This window comes from Aotus nancymaae, unplaced genomic scaffold, assembly GCF_030222135.1.
Source record: "Aotus nancymaae isolate 86718 unplaced genomic scaffold, 86718_ANA_hifiasm-v0.15.2.pri h1tg000059l, whole genome shotgun sequence".
Lineage (NCBI taxonomy): Eukaryota > Metazoa > Chordata > Mammalia > Primates > Aotidae > Aotus > Aotus nancymaae.
Genome location: NW_026988473.1, coordinates 57,882,119 through 57,898,650, shown reverse-complemented (window position 1 = coordinate 57,898,650; position 16,532 = coordinate 57,882,119). Strand labels below are relative to the sequence as shown.

At 42.0% G+C, this 16,532-nt stretch overlaps 1 protein-coding gene across 5 annotated transcripts in view; it reads right to left on the bottom strand.

Moving 5' to 3' along the window:
• Positions 1-939: 939 nt before the first annotated feature.
• The window catches only part of PAAF1 (proteasomal ATPase associated factor 1), a 48,398-nt gene continuing 32,805 nt past the window's right edge, over positions 940-16,532 (bottom strand). For 2 of the 5 annotated variants that reach the window (XM_064365280.1, XM_064365281.1), the window contains 5 exons: positions 13,997-14,088; positions 11,543-11,658; positions 9,617-9,699; positions 3,943-4,025; positions 940-1,396 (listed from right to left, as the gene is read on the bottom strand). In XM_064365280.1, the coding sequence (XP_064221350.1) occupies positions 1,319-1,396; positions 3,943-4,025; positions 9,617-9,699; positions 11,543-11,658; positions 13,997-14,088 (452 nt within the window). In that variant the 3' untranslated portion in view covers positions 940-1,318. Of the gene's footprint in view, positions 1,397-3,902; positions 4,026-9,249; positions 9,392-9,616; positions 9,700-11,542; positions 11,659-13,996; positions 14,089-16,532 lie in introns of those variants that run through there. The other 3 variants (XM_021675071.2, XM_021675072.2, XM_021675076.2) reach the window with 3 other exon arrangements.

The following is a 16,532-nucleotide window of genomic DNA, read 5'->3' as shown; positions in this document are numbered from 1 at the left end:
CTTAAATAAATTGAAATCTTAATATGCATGTCCTAGCTTAAATGTTGCATATTCCAAGACACTTTTCTCTAATAATCTAAAAAATATAAATAATATAGTATCCATACTCTGGACATTGTCAAAAAGAATGAGGAATGTCTAAATGTACTGAGATGGAAAATCTCAGACATACTAAGTGAAAATTAGCCATAGAATACATACATTATGATTCCATTTCTATGTTTAGAGAAAAAAAGAGGTGACCATGCCATTCCCTTGCTTAAAATCCTTGAGGGGTTCCCCACTGCCAACCACGTGAAGTCTGAGCTCCTTACCTGATATCCATGCTCCTTCATTATTTGGGCTCTGCCAGCCTCTGTGGCCTCATCTCCTACAGACCAGCCTTTTCATCTTGAGCCCTGGGTTCCAGCTGTGACTAATGTGCCCTCCACCATCTCTTCCTTTAGATCAGTGGTTCTCAAACTTTAGCATGCACCAGAATCACCTGGAATGCTTGTTAAACTACAGATTGCTAGCTGCATCTGTAGAATTTCTGATTCAGGTCTAGGATTGGGCCTAACAATTTCTATTTTCTATTAAGTTCCCAGGTGATACTGATGCTGCTGTTTTAAGAACCATACTTTGACAGTCAATGCCTTTACAATGATTCTGACTCAACTTCCTCACCTACATATAGGCTGACCAATCATTTTGGTTTGAGACTGCCCCAGTTTTGGCAATGAGTTTCAAGTCACAGAAAACTCCTTAGTTCCAAGCAAACTGGGACAGTTGATTACCACCTGCATAAGAATCTCTCCCAGGTTGCAGCTTACAGGACATTTATTGCTACTGCCAAGCAGGCCTTCTTTATGGCCAGGCAACAGAGAGTGCTGAGGAAGGAATTCCATCAACCTGACTGACTTTTTGCTGGAGTCAGAGTATTTAGCAAAGTTTTTCATATTCAGGCACTTCCAAATTTATTTTCTTTATTTCCTCCAGAAAACAGGCTTTAGTACTGAGGTCCCTGTAAACATTTAACACAATTGGTTTAAGAACAAACTAGAAGCATCTATATCCTTGCCCTGTGTTGGTTGCTGGGGTGAGTTTATACAAGGAGAAGTTGGGACAAATGCAGTGGGCACAGGTGAGCTTCTTACTCAGTTCAAAGTAGGTCCTGGGATGAGAGTTCCATATATCTAGTACAGCTGACTTTCTGTGATTTCAAAGGGGTGCCCAAGACATTACGGGCCATGGTCCTTGGGAAGGATTGATGATGTTTCTGCTCACTATTGATCAGGGTCAAACCTTTTCACTAACTGGGACTGCTTTTTCCAAGAGTTCAGAGGTCAGAAAGCTGGTAGCGTCGTACAAGACTGTCTCGACAGCATGCATAGATCTGTTTCTCCCATGTGGCTACCTAGAACACAAGAATTCACAGTTTAAAGGAGGCCTGAGATTATTCCATTTCAAAAGATGCAGGCTTATGATTGACACACACTAGTTCCAAGGAGTCTGAGAAGACTTTATGAAGGCAACAGAATTACATCCATGATTACAAAAATCTGGCCCATAGTGATGGGTGCATCCCAACAATTGGGATCCACCCATGACTACAGAACAGACAAACTAATTGGCCCAAGTGGAAAGCAAACCTATTAGTGTTGTATACGTTTAGCACAGATGGTCTACCTCTGGGGAGGAGATGGTTCATAGATGGGATTGGCTGTTCTTGAACTTTATAAAATTCGATGCAAAAAAGTTCTGAATATGTGCCTTTTTTTCTGAAGAGGATTTCATCAACTTCTCTAGGAAAATAGCATGAATTCTGGAGTTAATCTCAGCTTTACTACCAGCTAGCTGCATGACCTATGGCAACTTTCTCAACCCCTCTGGACCCCAGTTTCCTCATTTGTACAATGAAAATATGTTGATTCAAAATAAAGAACACTACACAAGAAGTTTAAAAAATGAAATATATCTTTATGCATTTACCTGGAATTAGCTCTAAGATGGTAAGTTAAAAAAAAATTTCACGGCCGGGCGTGGTGGCTCACGCCTGTAATCCTAACACTTTGGGAGGCCAAGGCGGATGGATCACGAGGTCAGGAGTTCGAGACCAGCCTGGCCAAGATGTTGAAACCCCATCTCTACTAAAAATACAAAAATTAGCTGGGTGCGGTGGCACGCACCTGTAATCCCAGCTACTCAGGAGGCTGAGGCAGGAGAATCGCTTGAACCTGGGAGGCGGAGGTCGCAGTGAGCCGAGATCGCGCCATTGCACTCCAGCCTGGGTGACAGAGTGAGACTCCGTCTCAAAAAAAAGAGAAAAAAGAAAAAAAAAATTTCACAGTGCAATATATAGAGAATAGTCTCAATTATGTACTGACTGAATATAAAAGTATCTTATTTACATTAATACATAAAGATGTAAGTGTGCAAATTCTCTGAAAATAGTCTTGAAAAATATATGCCAAACTGTTAACACTAACTGTTATTTTTGGAAAAGAGGAAGGGAACCAAAAAGGTCATAAAGGAGACTTTTTTTTTTTTTTTTGAGACGGAGTTTCACTCTTGTTACCCAGGCTGGAGTGCGCGATCTTGGCTCACCGCAACCTCCACCTCCTGGGTTCAGGCAATTCTCCTGCCTCAGCCTCCTGAGTAGCTGGGATTACAGGCATGCACCACCACGCCCAGCTAATTTTTTGTATTTTTAGTAGAGACGGGGTTTCACCATGTTGACCAGGATGGTCTCCATCTCTTGACCTCGTGATCCACCCGCCTCGGCCTCCCAAAGTGCTGAGATTACAAGCGTGAGCCACCGCGCCCGGCCATAAATGAGACTTTTAAATGTGTATAATTCTGTATGGTTTCAACTTTTATGGATATTAACTGTACAACTTTTTTTAAAATTGTAGGAAAAAATAGCAATAGTAATACCTACACTTCAACAAATGGTAACAAAGATTAGATAATATATATAAAACATTCACCACAATGTCCGATCAATAAATATTTCCCCTTTTTTCTCTTTCTATTCTAAACAAACGAGAAAATCAGTCAACAAGTTTTAATAATAATAATGAATATTTATAGAATATATTTACAAAGAGCTTTTATATTATGAATTTCATTTTACAGATGAATTGACAGGCTAGTGAGGTAAAGTAAGTTGTTAAGTTTATGGAGATAGTAAGTGATGAAGTCACTTTTTTTATTTGAGACAGGGTCTCACTCTGTCACCTAGGCTGCTGTGCACCATCACAGCTCACTGCAGCCTCAACTTCCCAGGCCCAAGCAATCATCCCATCCCAGCCTTCCGAATGAGTAGCTGGGACTACAGGTATGTGCACCACTATCCCCAGCTAATTTTTCTGTATTTTTTGTAGAGACAGGGGTGTCATCTTATTGCTCAGGCTGGTTCTGAACTCCTGGGTTCAAGGGACCCACCTGCCTCAGCCTCCCAAAGTGCTGGGATTACAGCTGTCAATCACTTCTTTTTGTTTTTTGAGATGAAGTCTCACTCTGTTGCCCAGGTTGGAGTGTAGTGGCATGATCTGAGCTCATTGCAGCCTCCGTCTCCCGGGTTCAAGCAATTCTCTTTCCTCAGCCTTCCAAGTAGCTGGGACTACAAGGGTGCACCACCACACCCAGCTAATTTTTTTGTATTTCTAGTAGAGACGGGGTTTCACCATGCTGGCCAGGCTGGTCTTGAATTCCCCACCTCAAGTGATCTGCCCGACTCGGCCTCCCAAAGTGCTAGGATTACAGATCTGAGCCACTGTGCCTGGCCCAGAAGTTACTTCTGACTCAAGCTCTTTATTTCTTCCCATCTCACCACATTGCTTATACAATATGCACGATTTTATCATCCCTAATGACCACAAGGTAGCTGGATACAGTTTTGTAAAAGCCCTGGATCTCACATGAGAATCACCCAGGCCTGGTCTCGTCTCGAGCCTGTACCTTGTACACAGGGTCACAGTCAGCCCCAGTGAGCTCAATGACATAGTCTAAGTCCTGCTGGACAATAAAACAGCTTCCATCACCTAAAAGGCAGAAAGAAAATTCATATAAGAAAACTGCATCCAAAGAGTTTAAAGCTCAATATTTTTATTTGCTCCTGTATATCACTAGCCTAAAGAATATGGTTCAAAGACCCAGAATGGCAAATAGATCTTATCATGTGGGCCTATATATATTGTTTTTTTTTTTTTTTTTTTTGAGACAAGAGTTTTGCTCTTGTTGCCCAGGCTGGCGTGCAAAGGCCATGGTCTCAGATCACTGCAACCTCCACCTCTGGGGTTCAAGCAATTCTCCTGCCTCAGCCTCCCAAGCAGCTGGGATTATGGGTGTTTGCCACCACACCCGACTAAGTTTTATATTTTTTAGTAGAGACAAGGTTTCACCATGTTGCCCTGGCTGGTCTTGAACTCCTGAACTCAGGTGATCTGCCCGCTTCAGCCTCCCAAGGTGCTGGGATTACAAGCGTGAACCACCGTGCCCTGCCTATGTGGGCCAATTTTGATGACCTATAGTGGCTGCCTAGAATGCTGAGCTAGGTGGATTTGAAGACCAAGTGTGAGTTCTGTGGGAAGAAGGGATGTCTTTGATTAGCAATGCCTGTCAAAGGCACAGAGCAAGCAACCATAAGTGTGGGTATGTGTGTGTGTATATATATATTTGCAACCTTATCCTAGATTATTATTTGTAATAGGGAATGTCTAATGGCCTACAGGTGGGACACAGGAGGGGAGAAATGTTGAGGCCCTGAGAGGCCTACCTGCTGGTTCTTGATGGGCACATCAAGAAGGTACTTTTAGAGATGCCACTGAGACAACATAGGCTTTGGATGTGCTGCAATATGGCTCTAGGTTTGAAGACCACATTCCTCTTGTAACAGAAAATCTCACTTTAAGCCAGAGTGGGAAACCCGTCATAATCTTTTATCAGCTTCTCACTGTTATTATGCCATTCAACAAAGAAAAGTGACATCTACTATTGAGTTTTTTCCATCTCGAAACAGCATATGATTACTATAGCTTTTCTTCTGCACTCATAAGTTTCTATATACAAATGTTATCCACTAGATAAGCCCTGCTCTATTTCCATCATCTCCAGGAAGCTATTAATATTTGTCACCATCCTATATGGTGAATTCTTTCTCTATCCATCTCCTCTAATATTTATTATTCCTTTGATAATTCAACATATCTTACCCTGTAAGATATGTTCTACTTTTGGTAGGTGTGTGTCTTATCATTAGAACATGAGGATAAGGAACACTTTTTAGGAGAGATTATCAGGGCATGGGGTGCTAGCAGGAGTAACAAGACACTAACACTGGCCTGGCATGGTGGCTCACGCTTGTAATCCAAGCACTTTGGAGGCCAAGGCGGGCGGATCACCTGAGGTCAGGAGTTCAAGACCAGCCTGACCAACATGGTGAAACCCCGTTTTTAAAAAAAAAAAAAAAAGAAGCAAAAAAAGACACTAACATTTATAGAATGTCTGCCTTACGGCAGGTATTTTGCATATTTTATCTCTAACGAAACTCAAGCATAGAAAAGCTATGACTTATCAAGGTCACAGAGCAATTAGATTAAACCGTATATGTGTGCCATTTTTATAAGTCAAAACTGGACAAATATTAAGAATTTTGGCTGGGTGCAGTGGTTCACACCTGTAATCCCAGCACTTTGGGAGGCCGAAGTGGGTGGATCACAAGGTCAGGAGTTCGAGACCAGCCTGACCAATATGATGAAACCCTGTCTCTACTAAAAATACACATACAAAAAAAATAGCCGGGTGTGGTGGTGGGGCACCTGTAGTCCCAGCTACTCGGGAGGCTCAGGCAGGAAAATCACTTGAACCCAGGAGGCAGAGGTTGCAGTGAGCCAAGACTGCACCACTGCACTCCAACCTAGGCGACAGAGGGAGACTCCATGTAAGAAAAAAAAATTTCACAGGGCTGAATCTAATAGTAAGTGAGAAAGTGAGGATTTGAACTAATTTGTTCAGTTGTCAGTTTAGGTTTAAATTCTACGTTCTTTCTACATCATACTGTTGCCCAATAAATGAGGGCTAAGTAGGAGGTCAGGGCTAGAGCTATGGATTCCCATCATTAACAGCTAAAACTATGTTAACAGTTGACATGCTATAAGAAGCATGGACAAAGAAAAGGTAAAAGAACAAACAAAAGCTGAACTAGGAAACTTCTCCGGCTTAGGGAAGGCAACAATAAAAGGAATAGCAAAAGGATTCAAGTTCAAAAAACAATTTGAGAACTATGAATCATGCTAGGCACTTACAAACATAAGCTACTGAAACCCAAGAAAGGAGCAGTGACTGGAGAGAAAGAATAACCAGGAAATTGAATAGTGTCACAGAAATCAAGAGACAAGAGCTTTAAGAAGAAATAATAGTGATAAAATTAACACTAAGAGTGATAGATGAAGAATCTTTACTCATTCATTGAACAAGTATTTATGGAGATTCTTCAGACCTATGTAAAGCTAGGGATACAGAGATGAAGAAGAATGGTACCTGCCCTCAAGAAAACTTAGGGATTAGTGGATGAGACACTGAACCTAGCAAGAAGCACATCACTGGTGGCCTTTAAGAGGACAACATGAGTAGAGGTACAGGAATGGAGGCTGAACTGCAGAGAGATCTACTGGGAGAGTGTGGCATGGCAGCAAAATTCCTCATTCCAGAAATCTGGTGCAAGGGGAAAATGAAATGGATCACATATGTGGTAGCAGCATCAAGGGAGGGTGCCACAAGTGCATGGCAGCTCTTCTCTTAGCAAGGTTCTGAAACAGGGTACTGCTGCATCACCAAACTGATGCCAAGTCATGGGAAGAAGGAGAGATTGAGAGTATTACTATGGTCTAGAAATCCTGGAGGAGAAGGGCAGGGAAAATAAGGTACCAGTTTTAACTGGGACAAAGGCTACCTTCCTATGTCAGAGCAATGGCCATGGAAATCTGGATACTGTTGGCTGCCTACTCAACAACTATTTCCCTGCCCTTTTCCCAGCTAAAAGAATCCCAAATTGTTTCTACTAACAAGTGACCCAGGGGTTAATCTTGATTAGTGCAAGCCAGTCATGGTAATTCCATTCTCCTTGCCAGAGTCTAAGGTGGGGGCATGTGGTATAATTCTGGCCAATGAGGTTAAGTCTGCAAGTTCAGGGTCTGCTTCTGAGGAAATTTTCCTTCTTCTTAAAAAGGACATAATATCCGCTGTTATGTGAGAAAGACAGCTGCTGCAGCTATCTTGTACTGAGACCATAAGGGAACAAGCTGGAAGACAAAAGCCAGCACGCTGGGGTGGAGAGAGCCAAAACGGAAAAGAAGCTAGATTCTTGGTTTTGTTTCCCTTTCCTTGCTAAAGCTTTTCTTTTTTTTAAAAAAAAAATATATATATATATTTTTTGAGACAGAGTCTCATTCTGTCGCCCAGGCTAGAGTGCAGTGGCTCTATCTCGACTCACTGCAACCTCCATCTCCCTGGTTCAACAATTCTCCTGCCTCAACCTCCCGAGTAGCTGGGATTACAGGCGTACACCACCACACCAAGCTAATTTTTGTATTTTTAGCAGAGATGGGGTTTCGCCATGTTGGCTAGGCTTGTCTTGAATGCCTAACCTCAGGTGATCCACCCACCTTGGCCTCCCAAAGTGCTGGGATTACAGGCATCAGCACCGCGCCCAACCTTATTTTTAAAAAATTTCTTTTTTTTTTGAGACGGAGTCTCACTCTGTCATCTAGGCTGGAGTGCAATGATGCAATCTCAGGTCACTGCAACCTCTGCCTCCCAGGCTGAAGCAATTCTCCTGCCTCAGCCTCCCGAGAAGCTGGGACTGCAGACGCATGCCACCATGCCCAGTTAATTTCTGTGTTTTTAGTAGAGACAGGGTTTCACCGTGTTGGCCAGGGTGCTCTCAAACTCCTGACCTCAAGTAATCCACTCATTTTGACCTCCCAAAGTGTTGGGATTACAGGCATGAACCACCATGCCCAGTCACTATCTTTTAAGACTTTTTTTTAATTAAAAAAAAAATATTTTTGAGACAGGGTCTCGCTTTGTCACCTAGGCTGTAATGCAGTGGCACAATCATGGCTCACTGCAGCCTCATCCTCCTAGGCTCAAGTGATCCTCCCACCTCCGCCTCCTGAGTAGCTGGGACCACAGAAATGAGCCACCACGCCTGGCTAATTTTTTTTTTTTTTTTTTAAATAGAGACGGGGTTTCACCATGTTGGCCAGGCTGGTCTCGAACTCCTGACCTCAAGCAATCCACCTGCCTCAGCCTCCCAAAGTGCTGGGATTACAGGTGTTGAGCCACCACGCCCGGCTGCTAATTTTTATTTTTTGTAGAGACAGGGTCTCCTATGTTGCCCAGGCTGGTCTCAAACTCCTGGGCTCAAGTGATCCTCCCGCCTCAGCCTCCCAAAATGCTGGGATTACAGGCATGAGCCACCCTGCCCAGCCTATTTGCTTTTTAAATTAAAAAAAAAAAAAAAAGGTAAAACATCTTATATTAACAGAAAAGTTAAAAGATAGTACAGAAAGTTCCCACATGCCCTTAGTCAGTTTCAGTTTTTCCCAAGTGTTATCCATCATCTTACACTTGTTAAAATAAAGATGCCAACCTTAACATCCTGGATCCAATACAGAATACACTGACTTAGTTGTCAAGTTTCCTTAGTCTCCTTGGTTGACTTTATTTTGAAATCGTTAAATTATTATAATCAGAAACAAAATCTGGACTTCTTGTTAAGTGAAGCAGTGTATTTTCCTAACTGTTTAAGCCATGTTCAGCTGGGTATTCTGTAAATAATAGCTCAAAACATCCTAGCTGATACACTGAAATGCTAAAGGTAGGTACTCTGTCCAGGCTGTATAGTCCAGTCCTCCTCACCTCCATCATTCCTACAGGAATCCAGTGTCCCTTAATGTACACTTTGTTCCAGGCATTTCCCCAACACCATTCCTGAACTCCATTCCAAACAGTTTGTCCTGGCTATATCGAGGTACTCGCTTTACCTAGAATATGTATGTAAAGCATCAAATACAGTACCTATTGCATAGCAGGCCCTCAGGAAATGCTAGTGCCCTTCTTCTTTTGCCCCCCTTCCCTCATCTATGACTTTGCAGACACAATCGCTTCAGCTTTCAGTGTCCATCTTTACATCTCCAGTGGGTGAAATCTTTATTGGCTTATATGCCACCTAGTCCACGAAGACCTTGCTGACAGCACTCCTACCTCTAGAATTAGCTTTCTCCATGTCCTCATGTAGTCTTCTGATGCAGTCCTTATCAAACTGGACTGCAATCATACGTTCACGTCTGTCTGCCTTACTGTGAGCTCCTTTAGGGCAGAAGAGTGGTGGGCATTGAGCTAAATTCTGGGAATAACAATGAATAAGGCAAGTCACCACCCTCAAGGAGCTTGAACTGAAGGAGGACACAGACAATCACAACGTAGAGTGACAAACACTATTGATAAGTACAATATGCCAAAGAATCATGGGGGACCATGCCCCAACACAGCCATAGATCAGACCCTTAAAACTATGTTTAATTAACTGAACTACAGAGAAGCATCTCTCTCAATTGGCCCATGGACCCACCTTGGCTAGCAATGAATCCATCTCTGAAACTTAGCAGGGATAGAACTGGTGCTCCTGATCTGTGGATGATTTGTACTGGAGCCCTAGGATTCAGAGAAAGGGGAAATTTTACTTTCTTTCTTCAAAAGCAATACTTGACTATATTCAACATATAGTACTAACGAACAGGATAAATGTGGAGAAAGATTAAACATTTCTATGGTTTCTCTCCTGGCAAGAACTTTAACTTGCAGATTAAGGTAATTTATTTAAAACCATCCATGTCTCTACACATGAACTAAGTCAGCACCCAAATCCTGAGTTTTTAGGGCAGGTATGATATGGGTTGAAGATAACAATATTAGCAGTATATTAACCTTTTCACTTAATGAAAGAATTAAGATGTGTTGTAAAATATTAAAATTGTCAGGACTCTAAAAAGAAAAGGAAAGCTGAGACTCAATTTAATATATATGTAAGGGTGATTTTATAATAGTGATCAGGGATTCCCTATCTCTGTGGAGGCAAAAAAAAAAAAAAAAAAAAGAAGAAGAAGAAAAGGAAAGGAAAAAGAAAAAAAAGGAAAAATTAAGTAACTGAAATAACGGAAGAAAAGGTATAAGCTAGTCACCATCTACTGGAATTTCTCCCCTGCTCTTAGAATAAACTTAGAATGGCAGGTAAGGTCTAAGCGGCTCCTGTTTTCCTGTCTGGCATCACTTCTCACCACTGCCCCCATCTGCAAGGAACGTACCTGTCATAGACCCCTCAAAGCAACCCATCATCAAAAGCCTTCATATATGAGATTCTATACATGAGATTCTACTGAGGCAAGCTCTTTTCCTCCTTAATCGGTAACTTCCTACTCAACAAGACCCAATGTTTCTCATTTCCTTGGAGAAGCAGTCTCACCTCCTTCCCTCTCCTTTTCCTTAAATTTCTGTGGATAGCGCTGTCAGACAAGTGATCACACTGCACAATAGTCTTTTACTTGTCTATCTTTACCATTAGATTCCAAGTGCCTCAAAGGCAGAGTCTGTATCTTTTATTTCTGTTTTTCAGTGCCCTGTACCAAGCCTGGTACCCACAGAAGCTACTCAATAAATATCAGTTGAAAAGGAAGGAAATCAAAGGAGGAAGGGACAGAATTGTAGAAATTGTTAAATCCTGCAACAGAGAGATTGTATGATTCTCTTTGGATATCTTTATTTTTATTTATTTATTTATTTATGAGATGGAGTCTTGCTCTGTCACACAGGCTGGAGTGTAATGGTGCGGTCTCAGCTCACTGCAACCTCTGTCTCCTTGGTTCAAGCAAGTCTCCTGCTTCAGCCTCCTGAGTAGCTGGAACTACAGGCATGTGCCACCACACCTGGCTAATTTTTGTATTTTTAGTAGAGACAGGGTTTCATCATGTTGACCAGGCTGGTCTCGAAAACTCCTGACCTCATGATCCGCCCACCTTGGCCTCCCAAAGTGTTGGTATTACAGGCGTGAGCCACCATGCCCAGCCAGAATATCTTTAAGACCAAGGAAAAGCCTGTTTTGGAAAGGTCATGATCAAAACTACATAACAAACAGAGCTGGGTTCCTTGAACTAAAAACAATCAATCTTAGGCTAGCCAGGGTCTAAAGTCTGAGAAAATTACTGAGCTCTTTAAGGTTAAAAGTTATAGACAACAAATTTAAATGAAATATTCATATTTAAGCTTAATTTTCAAAGCAATCATTAGTCAGACAATCATGACAGTATGAATCATATTATCTTTTAATATGAATGCAGGAATAATAAGAAGAATCAGAAAATTCAGACTGGAAAACCTTTGTAAATGGAAAATACACCCTTGATTCAATAGTAATCTATATGCTGGGCTAAATTAATGTTAAAGCCAATAAAAATTTCCACTCTGTAGAAGACCTGCATCACGTAATGAATGGGTGACTCACCTTGGACTTCTCACATCCAGCTGATAAATGTTTCCATCTTGAGTCCCAGCCAATAGCAAGAAGCCAGAGAGAAAAGTACAGCAGTTGAAAGCATCTGAGCCAATAAAGAGGAACACCTGGGAACAAGTAGTAGGCAAAAATGCTGTTTAAAGATTAGTTTGTTTCCAGGAATAAACAGGCACCGAAAAAGGAAAAATTTCACTATTTTTTGAGATATTTTCTTCCTTTCCCCCTTAATTATTCTCAAATGGTAAATTACACATTCACCAAAAACTAAGAAGAAAGTAGTACTCCCAGAATTTCAGGAACCTTAGGTTAGCTAAGGACTTGAGCAGCTTATGTAATATACTCTGAGGTGGCAGTTTTCCAACTACTACCACTCAACGCACTGTATCACAGGATCCTCACCATCAAAACTCCTTCTTTTCCCCTTTTTCATGACACCTTCTATTTGAGAACCACTTGCAATTCCCACATGTAAGTTTTGCTCCATGTTACTTCAGCATTTTGAAGGAGGGTATTTTGTAGGAAAATAAACAGGCTTAAATAAAGTAGCAATGTAAAGAATCACAATTCTCCCCATGAATCTGAGAAATACATTATTAGATTTTCATTTATTCCTTACTGTTAGCTCAAACTGATGTCTTCCCCAAACATTCTAAAAAGAAAAGGCCAAAATCAAAATAAACAACCCTGGTTTCCCTCTGGAACTAAAAGCCAGCATGGAAACTCAAGTACAAAGCCGGTATTAGCAAAAATGGTAATATTCCTGAAACAAACTTTGAAAATGGAAACATCACCAGCACAATGGATTAACAAGATGAAATGAAAACAGCAAACCCTGTGGCCAAAGCAAATCATTCAAGTTGTCTGGATGATGATTACAGGAGCTAGAATGAAATTTTAAAAATCTAATCTCCGGGAAGAGAGAATTTAGTTAAGAGCATAATCTGCCCAGAAAACTTCAGAGGATGTAGGAAGAAACTTCAACTAATAGTTCTGTTCATTAACTGATCAAGAGTCCTGAATGCATGAGTCCTTTTTTTTGAGACAGGGTCTCATTCTGGTTCCCCAGGCTGGAGTGGAGTGGCATAATCTTGGCTCATTGCAGCCTCGACCTTCCAGGCTAAGGTGATCCTCCCACCTCAGCATCCCATGTATCTGTAGCTGGGATTACAGATGCATGCCACCATGCCCAGCTAATTTTTATATTTTTAATAGAGATGGGGTTTTTTGCCCAGACCAGTCTCGAACTCCTGGACTCAAACAATCCACCCTTTCTGGGCCTCCCAGAAAGCTGGGATTACAAGCATGAGACCATGCCTGGTCGCATGAGTTCTTTACTCAGAATTTTTTTACATTATCTTAGAGGTAGCAGGACTCATAAAGAAAGAAAAGCTGGCCGGGCGCGGTGGCTCAAGCCTGTAATCCCAGCACTTTGGGAGGCCGAGGCGGGTGGATCACGAGGTCGAGAGATCGAGACCATCCTGGTCAACATGGTGAAACCCCGTCTCTATTAATACAAAAAAATTAGCTGGGCATGGTGGCGCGTGCCTGTAATCCCAGCTACTCAGGAGGCTGAGCCAGGAGAATTGCCTGAACCCAGGAGGCGGAGGTTGCGGTGAGCCGAGATCGCGCCATTGCACTCCAGCCTGGGTAACAAGAGCGAGACTCCGTCTCAAAAAAAAAAAAAAAAAAAAAAAAAGAAAGAAAAGCTACACAACTTCATCATTTTAGGTAGCACACTGAGGCCCAGAGAGGAAAAGTGACTTAACAAAGATCACAGAACACTAGAGGATTTAATCCTCATCACATACCCTATTATACCCAATTTAGTGACGAAGAAACAGGCTCAGAGAGGTTAAGTAGCTTGTTCAATGCTATAACCATAAAGTATTAATACTTCTATTAATAGAAGTACTGAGATTTATTTTATTATTATCTTCAAGTGTTGCACAAGAACTGGGATTTAGGGCCAGGCACAGTGGCTCACACCTGTACACCCAGCACTTTTGGAGGCTGAGGAGGGTGGATCACTTGAGGTCACGAGTTTGAGACCAGTCTGGCCAACATGGTGAAACTCTGTCTCTACTGATAACAAAAAAATTAGCCAGACATGATGGAGGGCCTGTAATCCCAGCTACTTGGGAGGCTGATGCAGGAGAATCACTTGAACCTAGGAGGCAGAGGTTGCAATGAGCTGAGCCAAGATTGTGCCACTGCACCCAGCCTGGGCAACAGAGTGAGCCTCTGTCTTAAAAAAAAAGAAATGGGATTTAAATGTTGCCCTTATTTCAAATCCCACACTCTTAATCATTACATTGTACTGCCTCTTATGCAGCCTTCTCAAAAGTGAACACAGGGAGCAAGTAGAAATGTTTCCAAAATGGCTTTCTAAGAAACAGAGTGACCAAGGTTGCCTCCAAGTCCAAAGGTCATATAGGAAGCACTTGCCGGCTGCCTGCTCTGTAGTCCCAAGCACTGAAGTTTCTTATCTTCCCGGGCCAACAGCAGCATTTTTGCCTCTGTTCCAACCTCTCGTTCACCTGCATGACAAATTAACTGTGTTAATAACAGTGAGGCCGAACAGCTGGCAGTGCCCACAAAGCACCAATACTAATGGTTGATTACCGATTATACTCTATGTTAGCAATTCACTTATTACAGAGAAAACATTTGTTATGTTCTGTATCTCACTGTGGTATTATTTATACAACTGGACATATTTGTCAAAACTCACAGAACCATACAATTGAAAAGACTGACTTTATTTTTACATCTTAAAAATGTTTTTTAATGGTATCCAGTAGCCAAGGAAAAGCGTGACTTTTACCATGTGTAAAAAATACCTCAGTAAATCCAAATTCATTTTTAAAATATGTGTGTGTGTGTTACTTGTTTTTGAGACAGGGTCTGGTATGTTGTCCAGGGTGTAGTGCAGGAGCCATTCACAAGCACAATTATAGCACCCTACAGCCTTGAATCCCTGGGCACAAGCAATTCTCCTGCCTCAGTCTCCTGAGTAGCTGAGACTACAGGTGTGCACACCATGATTGGCAATAAATCCAACTTTTAAAATATTAAGTTGTTTATACTGTGATAAGACACCACACTCGAAGCAGGGATACAATGCTGGAAAAAACAGTCTCTGACCTGAAAGATCTTACAGCCTGGAGGAAATGAAATTTATTCATTTACTCATCAAATATTTCTTTAGGGCTTACTATGTATCCAGCACTATTCTTTTTTTTTTCTTTTTTACCATCATCTTCTACATGATGACATCCCACACTAAGAACTGCTAAGGAAATAGTGATGGACAAACCAATGAGGTCCTTACTCTCAGAGTCTAGTGAATAGGTAAATAAATAAGTAGGACCCTTTCAGAAAGTGATGAGTTCTAAAAGCAAATAAAATAGGAAAATAAGATCAGAAGTGAATAGATGGTGGGAGGCTAAGTGGGGAGGGTAACTTTAAATTTAAACTTCAACTTTAGTTGTTTAAAAAAACTTTTTTATAGAGATGAGGGTCTCACTATGTTGGCCAGTCTGGTCTCAAATTCCTGGGCTCAAGCAATCTGCCCACCTCAGCCTCCCAAAGTGCTGGGATTATAGGTGTGAGCCACCATGTCCAGCCCAAACTTCAACTTTAAAAAGCCTCTATGGAGGTCACTTTTCTCTTTTTCTTTTTCTTTTGGAGACGGAGTCTTGCTCTGTCACCCAGGCTGGAGTGCTATGGCATGACCTCCACTCACCACATCCTCCACCTCCTGGGTTCACACGATTCTCCTGCCTCAGCCTCCAGAGTAGATGGGAATACAGGTGTGTGCCACCACACCTGGCTAATTTTTTTTATTTGTAGAGATGGGGTTTCACCATGTTGGCTAGGCTGGTCTCAAACTCCTGACTTACTGATACATCCATCTTGGCCTCCCAAAGTGTTGGGATTACAGGTGTGAGCCACCGTGCCCGGCCTCACTTTTCAACTCAATGGTGAGACCTGAATAATGAACAGAAACCAGTCATGTGAAGAGCTGCAGGAAGTATACTCCAGACTAAGGGAAAAAGAAGGCAAAGTCAGGCCAGGTGTGGTGGCTCATGTACCCAGAACTTTCGAGGCCAAGGTGGGTGGATCACTTGAGGTCAGGAGTTCAAGAGTAGCCTGGGCAACATGGCAAAACCCCATCTCTACTAAAAATACAAAAATTAGCCAGGCACAGTCGCGTACACCTATAATCCCAGCTACTTGGGAGGCTAAGGCAGAATGGTTTGAAACCAGGAGGTGGAGGTTACAGTGAGCCAAGAATGTGCCACTGCATTCCAGCCTAGGTGACAGAGGGAGACTCCATCTCAATTAAAAAAAAAAAAAAGAAGAAGAAGGCAAAGTCCAGGAGACTGGGAGAGTCCACTGTACCGAAAGAAGAAACTGAAGGCCTGCAGCTAAAATGTAGTGGGCCTGGCAGAGGGTGGTATGACACGAGAATAGAGAGAAATGCCAGGGTCAGAAAGTATAAGAGCTTGTTGTAAGCCATGCTAAGGGGTTATGATTTCAACATATGTATAAAGGGAGGCCATTGGAGATTTTTAAGCAGGAGTAAGACATGATTTAAGATTTTCTTAAATGACCACAATGATTGCTCTGAAAAGAATGGGTTATAGGAGAATAGTCTAGGCAGTAGTACAGGCAATAGATGATGATAGATTGGACCACGATGTTGGCAGAAGGAAGGGAGAGATGGGGAGGGAGAGAGAGAAATAGAAAAATTAGAAACACTTTGAAGTTAGAGGATGACAGACTTTGCTGATGTGGGACATGAGGAAAGAGGGGGTGAACTGTGAGTGAATCTCAAGCTTGGTGCTTGAGCAAATGGGTAGATAGTGGTGCCATTTTCTGAGATGAGGAAAAAATAGTCTGGGGTGGGGAGGGGTGAAATACTCCTTGTTAGACAAGGTAAGTTCAACTTATTTATTAGACATTGAAATAGAGTCTG